Source organism: Aotus nancymaae, unplaced genomic scaffold, assembly GCF_030222135.1.
Source record: "Aotus nancymaae isolate 86718 unplaced genomic scaffold, 86718_ANA_hifiasm-v0.15.2.pri h1tg000111l, whole genome shotgun sequence".
Classification (NCBI taxonomy): Eukaryota; Metazoa; Chordata; class Mammalia; order Primates; family Aotidae; genus Aotus; species Aotus nancymaae.
Genome location: NW_026988526.1, coordinates 1,188,356 through 1,204,845, shown reverse-complemented (window position 1 = coordinate 1,204,845; position 16,490 = coordinate 1,188,356). Strand labels below are relative to the sequence as shown.

Sequence of the window (16,490 nt, the reverse complement as noted above, 5' to 3'; positions counted from 1 at the left end):
CCCAGCACTTTAGGAGCCTGAGGCAGGTGGATCACCTGAGGTCAGGAGTTCGAGACCAGCCTGACCACATGGTGAAACCGCACCTCTACTAAAAATACAAAAGTTATCCGGCCGTGGTGGTGGGCGGCTGTAGTCCTGGCTACTTGGGAGGCTGAGGCAGGAGAATCGGCTGAACCCGGGAGGTGGAGGTTGTGCTGAGCCGAGATGGGCCACTACACTCCAGCCTGGGTGACCGTTTTTGTGAAATAAAAAAAGAAAGAAAGATGGGCCCTCTCGGGGAAGAGGAGGAGTTGGAGCTCTGCTGCCTGCAGGGTGCAGGACCCGGTGGGAAGCCGCTGCCCACCGAGCTCTGGGCAGAGAAGGCAGAGACCGTCCATGTGGAGGGGCTCTGCCTGGTTCACTACCCGTCTGGCCACAGTGCCCCATGGACGTCTCAGTGACCGGCTGCCCACACCGGCGGGATGGCTGCCCTGGGGTCACAATATCGCAGGAGATGACGGCACTAACCCCGGCCCACTGTACCCTCCAGGTCCAGCTCCCGCCTGGCCAGCGGGACTTCCGGACAGGTGAAGGCCCACACGTCACAGGCATGGCAGCCTGGCTCACCCCGCCAGAGGAAGGCCCGTTGGGGAATTCTCACATGTCCCATGCGGGGGTCATGTGAGTCCTGCCTGGCTTCAAAAGCACCCTGGACCCCGTGCCAGCCTGGCACACACCCAGCATGGTCCATGCTTGCCAGCTACTCCCCCAAAGATGCAACCTCACCCTAACCCCCACTACCGGGGAATGGGATTTTTTTTTTTTTTTTTTTTTTTTTTTTTTTTAACAGAGCCTCGCTCTGTCGCCCAGGCTGGAGTGCAGTGGTACAATCTCGGCTCACTGCAACCTCCGCCTCCCGGGTTCAAGCAATTCTCCTGCCTCAGCCTCCCTAGTAGCTGGGATTACAGGCATGCACCATGCCCAGCTAATTTTTGTATTTTTAGCAGAGACAGGGTTTCACTATGTTGGTCAGGCTGGTCTCCATCTCTTGACCTTCTGATCTGGGCACGTCGGCCTCCCAAAGGGCCGGGATGACAGTTGTGAGCCACTGCGCGTTGCCAGGATCTTATTTGAAAATAAAAGGGATACATGTATAGTTGAGCGGACCGGTCCTCCTGAAAGACTGGTCCACATCCTGATCCCCAGAATCTGTGAATTTTAACACAGAACCCTTGTTTAAAAGAGGGGTCTTGGCCGGGCACGGTGGCTCACGCCTGTAATCCTAGCACTTTGGGAGGCCGAGGTGGGGGTATTACCTGAGGTCAGGAGTTCAAGACCAGCCTGGCCAACATGGTGAAACCCCATCTTAGAAGAAAAAAAAAAAAGGGTCTTTGCAGATTGAGTTAAGAAAGATGATTGTGGATAGAGAAGCGTGGACCCTAAATGCAGTGACAGGTGACCTTGTAAGAGACAGAAGAGAAGACCCAGACCCAGACGAGAAGGCCACGTGCAGGCGCAGGCAGAGGCTGCAGTGATGGGGCCACAAGCCCAGGGATGCTGGAGGCACCAGGAGCTGGGGGAGGCAGGAAGCATCCTCCCCTAGAGCCTGCAGAGAAAGCGTGCCCCTGAGACACCTTCACCTCAGATTGCCACCCTCCAGGACTGTGACAAGACTCCTGTGGATTTAAGCCCTGTATGTGCTCATTTGGGACAGTGGCCCGAGGAGGCACACACAGGTACCTTCGATGCTTTGAAGCCATTGATGAGTTCCAGGAGGCGTGTGGGGAATGGGGGCATGGTCTCGGGGGTCCCGTTCCCCTCAGCGTCCACTGTGGCCTCTCTGGCCTCGTCTGGGCGGCTGCCCGCGTCCCTCCGAGCGGGCTCCGGGCCGCCCTCGTCCACGTCGCTGAGGTCTTCGAAGGTGTCCACGGCCGGGATGGAGTCGTGCTTGAGGCGCTGCAGGTCCTCCGGCCGGGCCGGGTTGTACAGCTGCATGAGCTGCCTGCAGAAGTGGTTCAGCGGGAAGCCGACGACGTTGAGGAAGTCCCCGTGCACCGACTCCACCAGCATCCCGCCGAGAGCCTGGATGCCGTAGCCACCTGCCTTGTCCCTGGCGGGGGCAGGGGAACAAAAGAGGTGATGACTGGGAGAAACGTCTCCCCTGCTTAGATATGCCACAGCCACCAGGGCCGGGGGCGGTGGCTCACGCCTGTCATCCCAGCACTGTGAAGGCTGATGCCGGAGGGACACCTGAGGTCGTGAGTTCGAGACCAGCCTGGCCAACATGGAGAAACCCCATCTCTACTAAAAACACAAAGATTAGCTGGGCATGGTGGCTCATGCCTGTGGTCCCAGCTACTCCAGAGGCAGAGGCAGAGGCAGGACAATCGCTTGATCCCACGAGGTGGAGGTTGCAGTTAGCTGAGACTGCACCACTGCACTCCAGCCTGGGCGACAGAGCGAGACTCCTTCTCCAAAAAAGAAGAAAAATCTGTAAGGCCGGACGCAGTGGCTGGAGCCTGTCATCCCAGCACTGTGGGAGGCCGAAGCGGGAGGACCACCTGACGTCGTGAGTTCAAGACCAGCCTGGCCAACATGGAGAAACCCTATCTCTACTAAAAATGCAAAAATTAGCCACGCATGGTGGTGGGTGCCTGTGGTCCCAGATATTCAGGAGGCTGAGGCAGGAGAGTCGCTTGAACCTGGGAGGCGGGGGTTGATTGAGCCAAGATCGCATCACTGCACTCCAGCTTCAGAAACAAGCACAGGATTCCACCTCAAAAACAAAAAAACAAAAAACCCATGGCCAGGGCTGCCCTCCACTTTGGGCAGTGAGGCCAGAGGTTGCAAAAGAACCAGACGCATCTTCTGTGGGTGGCTTCATATTAAGGACAGTTCAGTGCTGGGCCGAGGATCTTTTCTCTCTCTTTTTTTTTGAGACGGAGTTTCGCTCGTTACCCAGGCTGGAGTGCAATGACGCAATCTCGGCTCACCGCAACCTCCGCCTCCTGGGTTCAAGCAATTCTCCTGCCTCAGCCTCCTGAGTAGCTGGGATTACAGGCATGCGCCACCATGCCCAGCCAATCTTTTGTATTAGTAGAGACGGGGTTTCACCATGTTGACCAGGATGGTCTCGATCTCTTGACTTCGTGATCCACCCGCCTCGGCCTCCCAAAGTGCTGGGATTACAGGCTTGAGCCACTGCGCCCGGCCCTCTCTCTTTAAAAAAACACTTTTATTTATTTTTCACTTTTATTATTATTTTTTGAGATGGAGCCTCACTCTGTCGCCCAGGCTGGAGTGCAGTGGCGTGATCTTGGCTCACGGCAACCTCCACCTCTGGGTTCAACCAATTCTCCTCCCTCAGCCTGCCGAGCAGCTGGGATTACAGGCACCCGCCACCATGCCTGGCTAATTTTGTTTTTATTTCTAGTAGAGATGGGATTTCACTGTGTTCGTCAGGCTGGTCTTGAACTCCTGGCCTCAAGTGATCCACCTGCCTTGGCCTCCCACAGTGCTGGGATTACAGGCGTGAGCCACTGTGCCCGGTTTATTTTTTATTTTTAGAGACGGAGTCTTGCTCTATCGCCCAGGCTGCAGTGCAGGGGCGCGATCTCAGCTCACTGCAACCTCCGCCTCCCGGGTTCAGGCGATTCTCCTGCCTCTGCCTCTGGAGTAGCTGGGATTACAGGTGCCCGCCACAACACCTGGCTAATCTCTGCATTTTTAGTAGAGATGGGGTTTCTCTGTGTTCGTCAGGCTGGTCTGGAACTCCTGACCTCAGGTGATCCACCTGCCTTGGCCTCCCAAAGTGCTGGGATGACAGGCTTGAGCCACCATGCCCAGCCCAGACTGAAATCTTACCTTTGACCAAATGCATCTGTGTTATATTGCAGATAAGTGAGATGCGGTGGTATCTGTCTTCTCTGCCCAGCTGATTTCAGCTGACAGGGCATCCTCTAGGTTAATAGACGTATATATTACGCGGACTCCATCGCTACAGAAACTAACACTGAAGTCGGCCCTGTGTGGTGGAGCGTGTGCCTGTGGTCCCATCTACTCAGGAGGTTGAGGTGGGAGGATCACTTGAGCCCAGGACTTCAAGACCAGCCTGGGCAACGTAGTGAGACCCCATCGCTACAAAAAATTTAAAAATTAGCCAGGCGTGGTGGTGTGCGCCTGTAGTCCCAGCCACTCGGGAGGCTGAGGTGGGTCGTTTCAGCTTGAGAGGTTGAGCTATGATTGTGCCACTACACTCTAGCCTGGGTGACAGAGTGAGACCCTCTCTCCAAAAATTAATAGATAAAATTATTTCTCTCTATATATATATTATAAACGTTTTTATGCAAATATATTTACATATGTATATTTATATAAATATATAAATATCTCAATATAGTTTTATAATATAAAAATAGATTTCACTTTATATAATTATATATTAGATTTCTATAACACATTATATATTTATATAATAATATATGTAACAGAATATGTATAATCACATATATTAATTAGATATTAATTAATTAATATAAAATTAATATAAAATTACATATTAATTTAGTATATGATATATGTGACATGAGATATATAATTATATAATCTATTATAGTATCATATAATCTATTTTAACAGTATTGTTATATAATGTATTATGTAATCTATTATAACAGGATGTAATCATTATATTACTATTAGTGAATATAAATGAAAATTAATCATTTAATAATATAAGCATTAATCAAAATTATGATTACTGTATCATATATAACCTATTATATGTAATATATTTATATATATTACAGCATAATTATAATTATAAACATGTAATATACACATTATATAATATATATAATTCATATATATTCATATACTAATATATAGTAATCCATTAACATATATGTAATTAACATTACAATATATAACGTATAATATATAAATTATATGATTGTAAATATACTTCTATGTTACATTACGTAATGTATAATTAGAGACACACTGTGTGTTGTATGCTATGGATAAGTGTGGCACACGTCCCTCTGCCACACAGCCTCAGGCTCAGCCCTGTGGGGGCAGGTACGGGCCTCCTTCTTGCCCAAGGCTGGCTGGGACCCCAGCTGTGAGGGTGGGCAGGCCTTCCCGTGTCCCCGCCCCCAGCGCCCCGAGACTCACATGGGCTCCCCGCTGTGGATGTATTCCCAGAGCAGGTCCTCCGACAGCTCCGAGAACTTCACCGTCGTTTCCTCGTAGAATTCCAAGACTCGGGTGTCCAGCTCATTCTCTGCAAGCACAGGGCCGTGGCGTGAGTGTGGGTGCCAGCTTGTCGCCTGCAGGGCCTGACGCCTGCAGGACTGTGGTGTGCTGTTTACCTGAGCGTAGCGCACAGTTCAGATATGGAGGTTTGTGGTTGAAAGGTTTTATTTCAGACAAGAAAAGAGTGGGAATTAGAAAAGTTCCCTTTTAAAGTTTCCTTTCTTGTTAAAGAATAACTGTGCTAATAACTCTGTGAAGCCCCATCCTATGTAGCTGTTAGACACGCCGTGCTCACAGGCACGCGGTACATTCTACGTCCTTGTACTTTCACCGAGATATCAGTGCTGGACGTGCTCACAGGCGTGCCCCAGCTCTCCATGGCTTTCACCTGTGTAGAAAAGTTTTAAGTTGTCAGCCGGTCGGGTTTTAGTTTAGATGGTGAGGTCTGGCTCCAGCCCACGGAGATCAGACACGGCAGGAAGGACGACCCCACACGCGTCAGGGATAAATGTGTTTTCCTTTGTTCACTGCACTCTCGTGGCACGATGGCTAGAGGGGGTCCCCTTCCTGCAGCCCGGGAAGTAAAAACTGCGTGGCTGAGAGATACTCTGCCTCAGTGCTGACTTTGCTTTGTGGCACCGAGCCTCTGTTTCCAACAAAAAGAGGGAAATGACAGAACAAAAAGAAGCCAATAAAATCGCGGGCTGTAGGAAGCGGCTGAGGGCGCGACCCACGCTCCAGCAGGGAGGGCACCGGTCTTCTGTGAAGCCTTCGCGTGAAAGTTCTGGGGCCAACACGAGGACTTCACCAGCGGAGTGGAAAAGCCCCGAGCATAGCATGAGGGGCGCTCAGGGGGCCTGCCGGAGACTTCCCCGATCACCTGGCCTGGGTCCAAGGGGCTCCCCCAAAATCCACGTCCACCTGGAACCTGGGAATGGGATCTTATTTTGAAATAGGAACTTTGCGGATGCAATTAGGGAAAGGATCTCAAAATGAAATTATCTTGGGTTCAGGGTCGGTCCTAAAGCCAGTGACAACTGTCCCTAAGAGAGGTAAAAGAGGAGACACAGACACAGAGGAGGAGGCCACGTGGAGACGGAGGAGGCGGAGGCTGCAGTGACGGGGCCACAAGCCCAGGGATGCTGGAGCCCCAGGGAGCTGGGAGAGGCTGGAAGCATCATCCCCTAGAGCCTCCAGAGGGAAATGGATACTAGAATGTTCATAAATATCAAAGAAAACAAAAATTAACTGCATGGAGTAAACGAATAAGTCTGAAGAAATGTTTTTAAGTTTTTACTTAAAACATTACTGACCCTTTGTCTTGTTTTGAAGAAAACTTTTTTTTTTTTTGACAGAGTTTCGTTCTCGTTGCCCAGGCTGGAGTGCAATGGCGCAATCTCAGCTCACTGCAACCTCCGCCTCCCGGGTTCAACCGATTCTACTGCCTCAGCCTCCCCAGTAGCTGGGATTAAAAGCATGCGCCACCACGCCTGGCTAATTTTTGTATTTTTAGTAGAGAGGGGGTTTCATCATATTGGTCAGGCTGGTCTCGAACTCCTGACCTGAGGTGATCAACCTGCCTCGGCCTCCCAAAGTGCTGAGATTACAGGCGTGAGTCACTGTGCCTGACCTAAAAGTTTCGTTTTAAGCTGTTAAAATCCCAGCTACTCAGGAGGGTGAGGCGGGAGAATGTCTTGAACCCAGGAGCCAGAGGCTGCACTGAGCCAAGACTCCACCACTGCACTCCAGCCTGGGCGACAGCGTGAAACTCCATCCTCGCAAAATGAATTAATGAATTAAGTCACTGAGACCTGTCGGTGATACAGTCTCTGTGTTTCTGTGCCTGGCCTATTTCACTCAGTGTCATTTGATGAATTTTACATAGGTACCTTCGTGTCTACTGCTGGGACGCCACACATCGTGGAAAGCAAACATAAAAGTTCAAGGCCCCTCTCGGACAAGGGAATCTGAAAGGAACCTAAAAAAGGAGTTCAGGTGCCGGGCGCGGTGGCTCACGCATGTCATCCCAGCACTTTGGGAGGCCGAGGTGGGCAGATCACCTGAGGTCGGCAGTTCGAGACCAGCCTGGCCAATGTGGAGAAACCCCGTCTCTAGTAAAAACACAAAATTAGCCTGGCGTGGTGGTTGGAGCCTGTAATCTCAGCTACTCGGGAGGCTGAGGCATGAGAATCGCTTGAACCCGGGATGCGGAGGTCGCAGTGAGCTGAGGTCGCCCCACTGCACTCCAGCCTGGGCAACAAGAGCGAAACTCTGTCCCCCGCTTCCCCTCCAAACATCAGTCCGGGTGCGGTGGCTCAGGCCTATAATCCCAGCACTTTGGGAGGCCGAGGCGGGTGGATCACGAGGTCAAGAGATGAAGACCATCCTGGGCAACATGGTGAAACCCCGTCTCTACGAAAAATACAAAAATTAGCTGGGCATGGTGGCGCTGCCCATAATCCCAGCTACTCAGGAGGCTGAGGCAGGAGAACTGCCTGAACCCGGGAGGTGGAGGCTGCACTGAGCCGAGATCGCACCATTGCGCTCCAGCCTGGGTAAAAAGAGTGAGACTCTGTCCCCGCCTTCCCCCTCCCAAAACCAAATACTCAAACACTGACAGGAGTTATGCCATGAGTCCCATGATGGGGAGCAGGCTGGGCAGGGGTGTTTGTTTGTATCCCTCCCTTTTGAGCTGAGAAACAGCTGAGCGGCATTAAGCTTAAAGCTCGGATCATGAGATGGAGAGATCTGTGGTCATAAGATGCCACATGCCGACAGGACTCTGCTATGGCGTCACAGGACACGCCAGGCCCTGGAGCAATCAAAGTATTTTACACCACGTGCTTGGAATTCATCCTGCAAAGCCCTCTCCTGGTGGAGAAACTCAATTCTGTAGAGACCTCCTTCCACTTCTAGGTCTTTTCTTTCTGGTTTTGAGATAGAGTCTTGTTCTTGTTGCCCAGGCTGGAGTGCAGTGGCACGATCTCGGCTCACTGCAGTCTCTGCCTCCTGGGTTCAAACGACTCTCCTGCCTCAGCCTGCCAAGCAGCTGGGATTACAGGCGCCCACCACCACACCCAGCTAATTTTTGTATTTTTAGTGGAGACGGGTTTTCACCATGTTGCCTAGGCTGGTCTCGAAGTCTTGACCTCGTGACCCACCCGCTTCGGCGTCCCTAAGTGCTGGGACTACAGGCGTGAGCCACCACGCACGCCCGGCCTCTTCTGCGTCTTTATAAGACAAATGGCACATTTTCCTTTCCTCTGCACTCTTCCAAATCAGCAAACAACTTTCGCAGGCACGCCATTAGCTTACGTCCCTCTGGGGGTGGGGGTGGACAGCCGCCCTCCTCCCTCAAGGCCAGGGTCCCTCCAGTGTCCCGGTGTGCGTGGACACCCCGATCCCCGGGCCGCGGTTACCTCGGCTGGAGCACTGGACGATCGCCACACCTGTGAACACGCTGTGTTCTCTGCCACTCAACCTGTGAGACGGAAGCGGTGCCCTCGCTGTGAAACGTGGCAGGCACAGAACGGTTTTCCCAAAACCAGAGAGGCAGCGAGGTGGCCTCCGTCCCGGCCCCAGCCCCAACCTCTTCTCCCCGATCGGCCCGCCGTGGTGTCACCAGGGAAACTACTGACAAACGCTGGGAGTGTGAAAACATACACTGAATGGTAAGAGGAATGACAGCAAGGAAAACCTGGCCGCCCCCACCCGCAAGCGGAAAACGGCTTGGCGCATTCTCAAGTAGCAAAACAATCTATTTTATCACACGCTCAGCATCTCCCAACAGCAAACCTTTACGGACAGGCCGGGGAAGGGGTCACAGACCCCATGCGCAGCGGACCTGAGAGGAGCCCCAGGCCGGGCAGCTCTCAGCTGGGCATGCCGTCCCAGGGTGTTTTCCACATCCTGGGAAAGGAGTGGAGGACAGGCTGTGGGCGCAGGTGCAGGACACACCACACACTCTGGGATCAGGGCTGAGAATCCCAGACAACGAAGAGCGTGGAGGGACAGGGACTGCCTCACTGCACAGCTCAGAGAGCACAGATCACACAGAACAGACCACACGTCACAGCACACATGGCACAACGCACACGGCACAGACCACACGGCACAGCTCACACACGGCACAACGCACACGGCACAGACCACACAGCACAGCTCACACACGGCAGAGCTCACACGGCACAGCTCACACACGACACAGCTCACACACGGCACAGCTCACACACGGCACAGCTCACACGGCACAGCTCACACACGGCACAGCTCACACACGACACAGCTCACACACTGCACAGCTCACACACGGCACAGCTCACACACGGCACAGCTCACACACGGCACAGCTCACACAAGACACAGCTCACACACTGCACAGCTCACACACGACACAGCTCACACACTGCACAGCTCACACACGGCACAGCTCACACGGCACAGCTCACACACGGCACAGCTCACACACGGCACAGCTCACACACGGCACAGCTCGCACACGGCACAGCACACACGGCACAGCTCGCACACGGCACAGCTAACACACGGCACAGCTCACACACGGCACAGCTCACACGGCACAGCTCACACGGCACAGCTCACACACGGCACAGCTCACACACGGCACAGATCATACAGCACAGATCACACACATCACACAGATCACACAGCACACATCACACAGCAGATCACACAGCACAGATCACACAGATCATACAGCAGATCACACAGCACAGATCACACAGCACACATCACACAGCAGATCACACAGCACAGATCACACGGCACAGCTCAGACAGCACAGCTCACACGGCACAGACAGCTACTCTGCGGCTGGGAACCTGAGACTGCCCCGCGGCCAGCACAGCGCTTACTGTGACAGCATCCTGTAGGCGTCCTGCTTGTCCACCGGCTTCTCCAGAATCAGCCGCCCCATGGCCTGAGAGAGGAAGGGGAGGGAGTTGGTTCCCGCCGCGTGAGTCAGGTCTGCGCTAACCCCACTGAACCATTCACAGGAGTCAGTTGGTTTTCAGAAATGAAACTGACACAGCCTGAGAGTCACCATTTTAAACAACTAACTGCACTTACCACGTCCTGCCTGGTTCCAGAATGTTCTCATCACTCCGAAAGGGGACCCTGTGCCCATGAAGCTGTCCACCCCAGCCCTCACCTGGCCCCTGGTAACCACCAATTCTCTTTCCTTCACTGTGCGTTTCCCTGTTGTGGACACTGCAGAGAGACTGAATCCTACAGCCGGCCACGGTGGCTCACACGTGTCATCCCAGCGCTTTGCGAGGCTGAGGCAGGTGAATCACGAGGTCAGGAGTTCGAGACCAGCCTGGCCAACATGGTGAAACCCCATCTCTACTAAAAACTACAAAAATTAGCCGGGGGTGCTGGTGGGCACCTGTAATTCCAGCTACTCGGGAGGCCTAGGCAGGAGAATCGCTTGAACCCAGGAGGTGGAGGTTGCAGTGAGCCGAGATCGCACCACTGCACTCCAGCCTGGGAGACACAGTGAGACTCCATCTCAGAAAAATAAATAAATATAACAAAGAAAGAAATGGAATCCTGTAATGTACGGTCCTCTTTGATGTCCTCAAAGTTCATCTACGTGGCAGCCTTTTTAGTGCCCCCCCTCCTGCCTCCTCCCCTCCCCTTTCCTTTCCCTTCCTTCTTCCTTTGCTCTCCTACGCTGCGGCCTTTTTAGAGCTACTTCCCTTCCCTTCCCTGCCCTCCCCTTCCCTCCCCTTCCCTTCCCCTCCCTTCCCTTCCCTCTCCCCTTCCCTTCCCTCCCCTTCCCTCCCCTTCCCTCCCCTTCCCTACCCTCCCCTTTCCTTTTTTTTGAGATGGACTCTCGCTCTGTTGCCCAGCCTGGAGTGCTGTGGCAGGATCTCGGCTCCCTGCAACCTCAGCATCCCGTGTTCAAGCGGTTCTCATGCCTCAGCCTCCGAAGTAGCCGGGATTACAGGTACGCGCCAGCACGCCCAGCTAAGTTTTTCTATTTTTAGTAGAGATGGGGTTTCACCATGTTGGCCACACTGGTCTCGAACACCTGACCTCAGGTGAGCTGCCCGCGTCGGCCTCCCACAGTGCTGGGATGGATGACAGGCGTGAGCCACCACGCCCGGCCAGCCTTGTTCCTTTTCACAGCTGCATAGTCTTCCACCGTGTGTGGATGGTCTGGGACATACTTTTACCCACTCATGGACACTTGGGCTGTTTGGACCTTTTAGCTGTTGTGAATGGTGCTGCTGTGAACGTTCATGTGTAAGTTTTTGGGTGAACACCTGTTTGTTTTTGGAGACAGTGTCTTGCTTTGTTGCTCTGTCAGCGCACTGCAACCTCCGCCTCCTGGTTCAAGAGATTCTTCTGCCTCAGCCTCCTAAGTAGCTGGGATGACAGGTGGGATTATTATCACGCCCTATTTTTTTTTTTTTTTTTTTTTTGTATTTTTAGTAGAGACAGGGTTTCACTATTTTGGTCAGGCTGGTCTCGAACTTGTGACCTTGTGATCTGCCCACCTCGGCCTCCCAAAGTGCTGGGATGACAGGCGTAAGCCACCGCGCCCGGCCTGAACACCGGTTTTGAATCCTTTCAGGTACATACTTAAGAGAAGATGCAGCCATCTGCTCAGACCGCCATGACAAAGTCCTACAACCCGGGTGTCTGAAACTACAGACGTTGATTCTCCCGCAGTCCTGGAGGCTGGAGGTCTGAGATCCAGGTGTGGGCAGGGCTGGCTCCTCCTGAGGCCTGTCTCTGGGGCTGCGAGACGCCGTCTTTTCCCTGTGTCCTCACACGGTTGTGTCTCTGCGTGTCTGTGTCCTCACCTCCTCTTCTTACAAGGACCCCAGTCCTGCAGGATCAGGGTCCCCCCTAGTGACCTTCTTTTCCCTTACGGTAGCACTGCCTTACCCAAGGATTTGCTTTACACAGTTTCAGTCTAAAAACGTCAGTTGGTACATTTCAGAAGTAAACAATGCATACATTCGGCCAGGTGCGGAATCCCTGCACTTTGGGAGGCCGAGGCAGGTGGATCACGGACGTCAGAAGATCAAGAGCATCCTCACTAACACGGCGAAACCCCGTCTCTACTAAAAATACAAAAATCAGCCCATCGTGGTGCCGCGCACCTGTAATCCCAGGTACTCGGGAGGCAGGAGAATCTCTAGGGCCCGGAAGCTGCAGTGAGCCGAGATCACGCCACTACGCTCCAGCCTGGGCAACGGATTGAGACTCTGTCTCAACAAAAAAAAGCAGAGGGAAATTTGGACACAGACACCCAGAGGGGAGAAGGCCAGGCAGAGAAGTTGGCACAGATAGGAAGCATGGGGCCGTGACCCAAGCGACGCCAAGGCCTGCCAGCAGCCACCTACGTATGGACAGAGACCAAGCCAGCTTCTCCGTCAGAACCTCTGGAAGGAACCCACCCCACAGACAACTTGATTTGTGCCTTTTGGCCTCCAGAAGTGTGGACCTTCCTGTGGCTTATTTTTTTTTGACATCGGGTTTGTCTCTTGTTGCCCAGGCTGGAGTGCAAAGGTGAGATCTCGGCACACTGCGACCTCCACCTCCCAGGTTCAAGCGATTCTCCTGCCTCAGCCTCCCGAGTAGCTGGGATTGCAGGCAGGTGCCACCATGCCTGGCTAATTTGTGTATTTTTAGTAGACCCAGGGTTTCACCATGTTTGCCAGGCTGGTCTCGATCTCCTGACCTCAGTGATCCGCCCACCTCAGCCTCCCAAAGTGCTGGGATTACAGGCGTGGGCCGCCGTTCCTGGCCCTTCCTGTGCCTTCAGGCCTCTCATTGGTGGTACTTCGTTATGGTAGTTTCTGGAACTGAGTCCACCCCTTCCCTCTGCCTCCCAGGTTTAGCCTGGGAGTGGCTCATCACCAGGAGGCATTGCCGGCGTTCCTCAAAGGACCTGCTGTCTTCACAGGGACCCAGAACAGGGCGAATCCTCGGGCACGTGAACAGCAAATGGAACGTTAGAAAAGAGAGACCCTGAACGCACTCACCACGATCGTGTCCGCTCCGATGACCACGTCCGGGGCTCGCAGGTCTTTCTGCAAGAAAGCCAGACTTCAATTTATTTATTTATCTGTGTATCCGAAGGTCTTCCTGTAAGAAAGTCAGACTTCGATTTATTTATCTATTTATTTATCCTCAAGTCTTTCTGCAAGAAACTGAGAGTTCAATTTATTTATCTATTTATTTATCCATCGCCAGGTCTTTCTGCAAGAAAACCAGACTTTGATTCATTTATTTATCTATCTATCCCCAGGTCTTTCTGCAAGGAAGCCAGACTTTGATTTATTTATTTAGTTATTGATCTGCAGGTCTTTCTGCAAGAAACTGAGACTTCTATCTATGTAGATATCTATTTGGGACAGAGTCTCACTCTGTCACCCAGGCTGGAGTGCAGTGGCGTGATCTTGGCTCACTACAACATCCACCTCCTGGGTTCCGGCGATTCTCCTGCCTCAGCCTCTGCAGTAGCTGGGATTACAGGCACCTGCCACCATGCGCAGCTAATGTTTTGTTTGTTTGTTTGAGACAGAGTCTTGCTCTGTCACCACACTAGAGTGCAGCAGCCTGACTTTGGCTCACTGCAGCCTCCGCCTCCTGGTTTCAGGCAATTGTCCTGCCTCAGCCTCCTGAGTAGCTGGGATCACAGGTGTGCGCCACCATGCCCGGCTAATTTTTTGTATTTTTAGTAGAGACAGGCTTTCACCATGTTGGCCAGGCTGGTCTCGATCTCTTGACCTCGTGATCCGCGCGCCTCGGCCTCCCAAAGTGCTGGGATGATTACAGGCGTGAGCCACCTGGCAGACCCCGATTTCGTAGTGACTCATCACGGGTCTCGCAGAGAGGTTTACCCGACAGTATGGCTGCGAAACAGCAGCACAGGGTCAAAGCCAGGCTGACCTCGGAAGGCGAGGCTGGGAGGCCTCACGGCCGAGAGCAAGGACACGAGCGGGTCCCCCAGGGGTGCCCTGGCAGGGGCTGGAACGTGGGTGAGGCTGGAGCCCGCAGGGGCTGTGTGATCAGGGTTGAGAGAGTCGCGGAGAATCTCACAGGCACCACGGGAAACACAGGACGTGTTCTATAAGCTTTGTTTCTTTCGGGGGGCAGGTAAGGTTCCACCTGGGGTTGATCTGGGGGCCCCACACCTCCCTGAGGTGCCCCGCATTAAGGCCAAAAGGTTATTTTTGTTGTAGTTTTGTTTTTGTTTTGAGACGAAGTCTCAGTCTTGTCCCCGAGGCTGGAGTGCGGCGGCGCGATCTCGGCTCACTGCGACCTCCACCTCCCGGGTTCGGGCCATTCTCCTGCCTCAAGCTCCCAAGTCCCTGGAACCGCAGGTGCCCACCGCCTCACCCAGTGAATTTTCGTATATTTAGTAGAGATGGGGTTTCGTCATATTGGTCAGGCTGGTCTGAACTCCTGACCTGAAGTGATCCACCCGCCTCGGCCTCCCAAAGCTCTGGGATGACAGACCTGAGCCACCGCGCCCAGACAAGGTCAAAAACTTTATGACCGGCTCAATGTAATTTCAGGCGCGGTGGCTCACCCCTGCAATCCCAGCACTTCTGGAGGCCGAGGTAGGCGGATCACCTGAGGTCAGGCGTTCCAGACCAACCTGCCAACATGATGAAAGCCTGTCTCTACTAAACCTACAAACAACTAGTCAGGCACCTGTAATCTCAGCTACTCGGGAGGCTGAGGCACAAGAGCCTCTTGAACCCAGAAGGTGCAGGTTGCAGTGAGCCGAATGGTGCCACTGCACTCCAGCCTGGGCGACAGAGCGAGACTGGAAAAAACAAAAGAAAGAAAAAGAAAAAGGTACTTAGGAGAATGAAAGAAATCCAGGTTGACAATTCAGCGTCAGAGCTGCATGTGCTCACGGGATATCTGCATGTCACCATGACCTTAGCTGCCTGAGCCCTGGTTTCCCTAAGCTCTGCACTGCCAAAACCCACAATCAATATTCTTGTGTTCACAGCAGTGCTCGCCACAGCATGGTCTCCGATGCATTTCTTTCTCTTTTTTTTTTTTTTTTTTTTGAGATGGAGTCTCACTGTGTTCCCCCAGCTGGAGTGCAGTGGCAGGATCTTGGCTCCCTGCAACCTCCACCTCCCGGGTTCAAGTGACTCTCCTGCCTCAGCCTCCCGAGTAGCTGGGATTACAGGCATGAGCCACCACGCCCGGCTAATTTTGTATTTTTAGTAGAGACGGAGTTTGACCATGTTGGCCAGGCTGGTCTTGAACTTCTGTGATGCACCCACCTCAGCCTCCCAAAGTGCTGGGATGACAGGCATGAGCCACTGTGCCCAGCCTGCTATGGTAATTTTATATATTATAACCGATAGTATATTAGTAGTATATTATGTAACATATAATAATCGATAAGCTACATTAATTCTATATCCTAAATGATACTCTTAGGTTCACTGTAACAGTGTGTTATGATGTTAATTATATTAACTATGTTAATATTACATAATGTAACTGATATTATTGTTCTTGTTGTTTTTTAATTTTTTTTTTTATTTCTTTGAGACGGAGTCCAGGCTGGAGTGCAGTGGTGCGATCTCAGCTCACTGCAACCTCCGCCTCCTGGGTTCAAGCGATTCTCATGCCTCAGCCTCCCAAGTTGCTGAGATTACAGGCATGAGCCACCACGCCTGGCTAATTTTTGTATTTTTAGTAGAGACGGGGTTTCACCATGTTGGCCAGGCTGGTCGCAAACTCCTGACCTGGGGATCCGCCCGCCTCGGCCTCCCAAACAGCTGGGATGACAGGTGTGAGCCAGCGTGCCCGGCCTGTATTTCTTATATTTTCTGCAATGGTGTATTGTATGGTAACCCACAGCCACGGCTAAGCTACATTAACTCCCTGCCCTCAGTGACACCGTGAGGTTCACTGTAACAGTGTGTTATGACACACAGGGACAGCTGTGGCAATTTTATATATTGCAGTTGTCTGTTACATAACATACAGTAATCCAAAAGCTACACTAATTCTATACCCTAAATGATATTAAAAGCTTCACTGTCACAGTGTGTTAGAACACACAGTAATAGCTATGTTAATATGATATATTGTAACTGATATGATTATTATTATTTTTTTAAGTTTTTAGACGGAATCCAGGCTGGAGTGCAATGGCTCAATTTCGGCTCACTGCAATCTCTGCCTCAGGGTTCAAGGTATTCTTGTGCCTCAGTCTCCCGAGTAGCGGGAATTACAGA

The 16,490-nt window shown here is 52.4% G+C and overlaps 1 protein-coding gene across 3 annotated transcripts in view; it reads right to left on the bottom strand.

The window, feature by feature from the left end:
• Positions 1 to 16,490, bottom strand: part of ASMTL (acetylserotonin O-methyltransferase like) — a 64,478-nt gene that overhangs the window by 37,019 nt on the left and 10,969 nt on the right. For 2 of the 3 annotated variants that reach the window (XM_064370940.1, XM_064370941.1), the window contains exons 3-7: positions 13,257 to 13,304; positions 10,110 to 10,174; positions 8,655 to 8,716; positions 5,155 to 5,263; positions 1,720 to 2,089 (exon numbers count right to left, since the gene is read on the bottom strand). In XM_064370940.1, the coding sequence (XP_064227010.1) occupies positions 1,720 to 2,089; positions 5,155 to 5,263; positions 8,655 to 8,716; positions 10,110 to 10,174; positions 13,257 to 13,304 (654 nt within the window). Of the gene's footprint in view, positions 1 to 1,719; positions 2,090 to 5,154; positions 5,264 to 8,654; positions 8,717 to 10,109; positions 10,175 to 11,061; positions 12,060 to 13,256; positions 13,305 to 16,490 lie in introns of those variants that run through there. The other variant, XM_064370942.1, reaches the window with a different exon arrangement.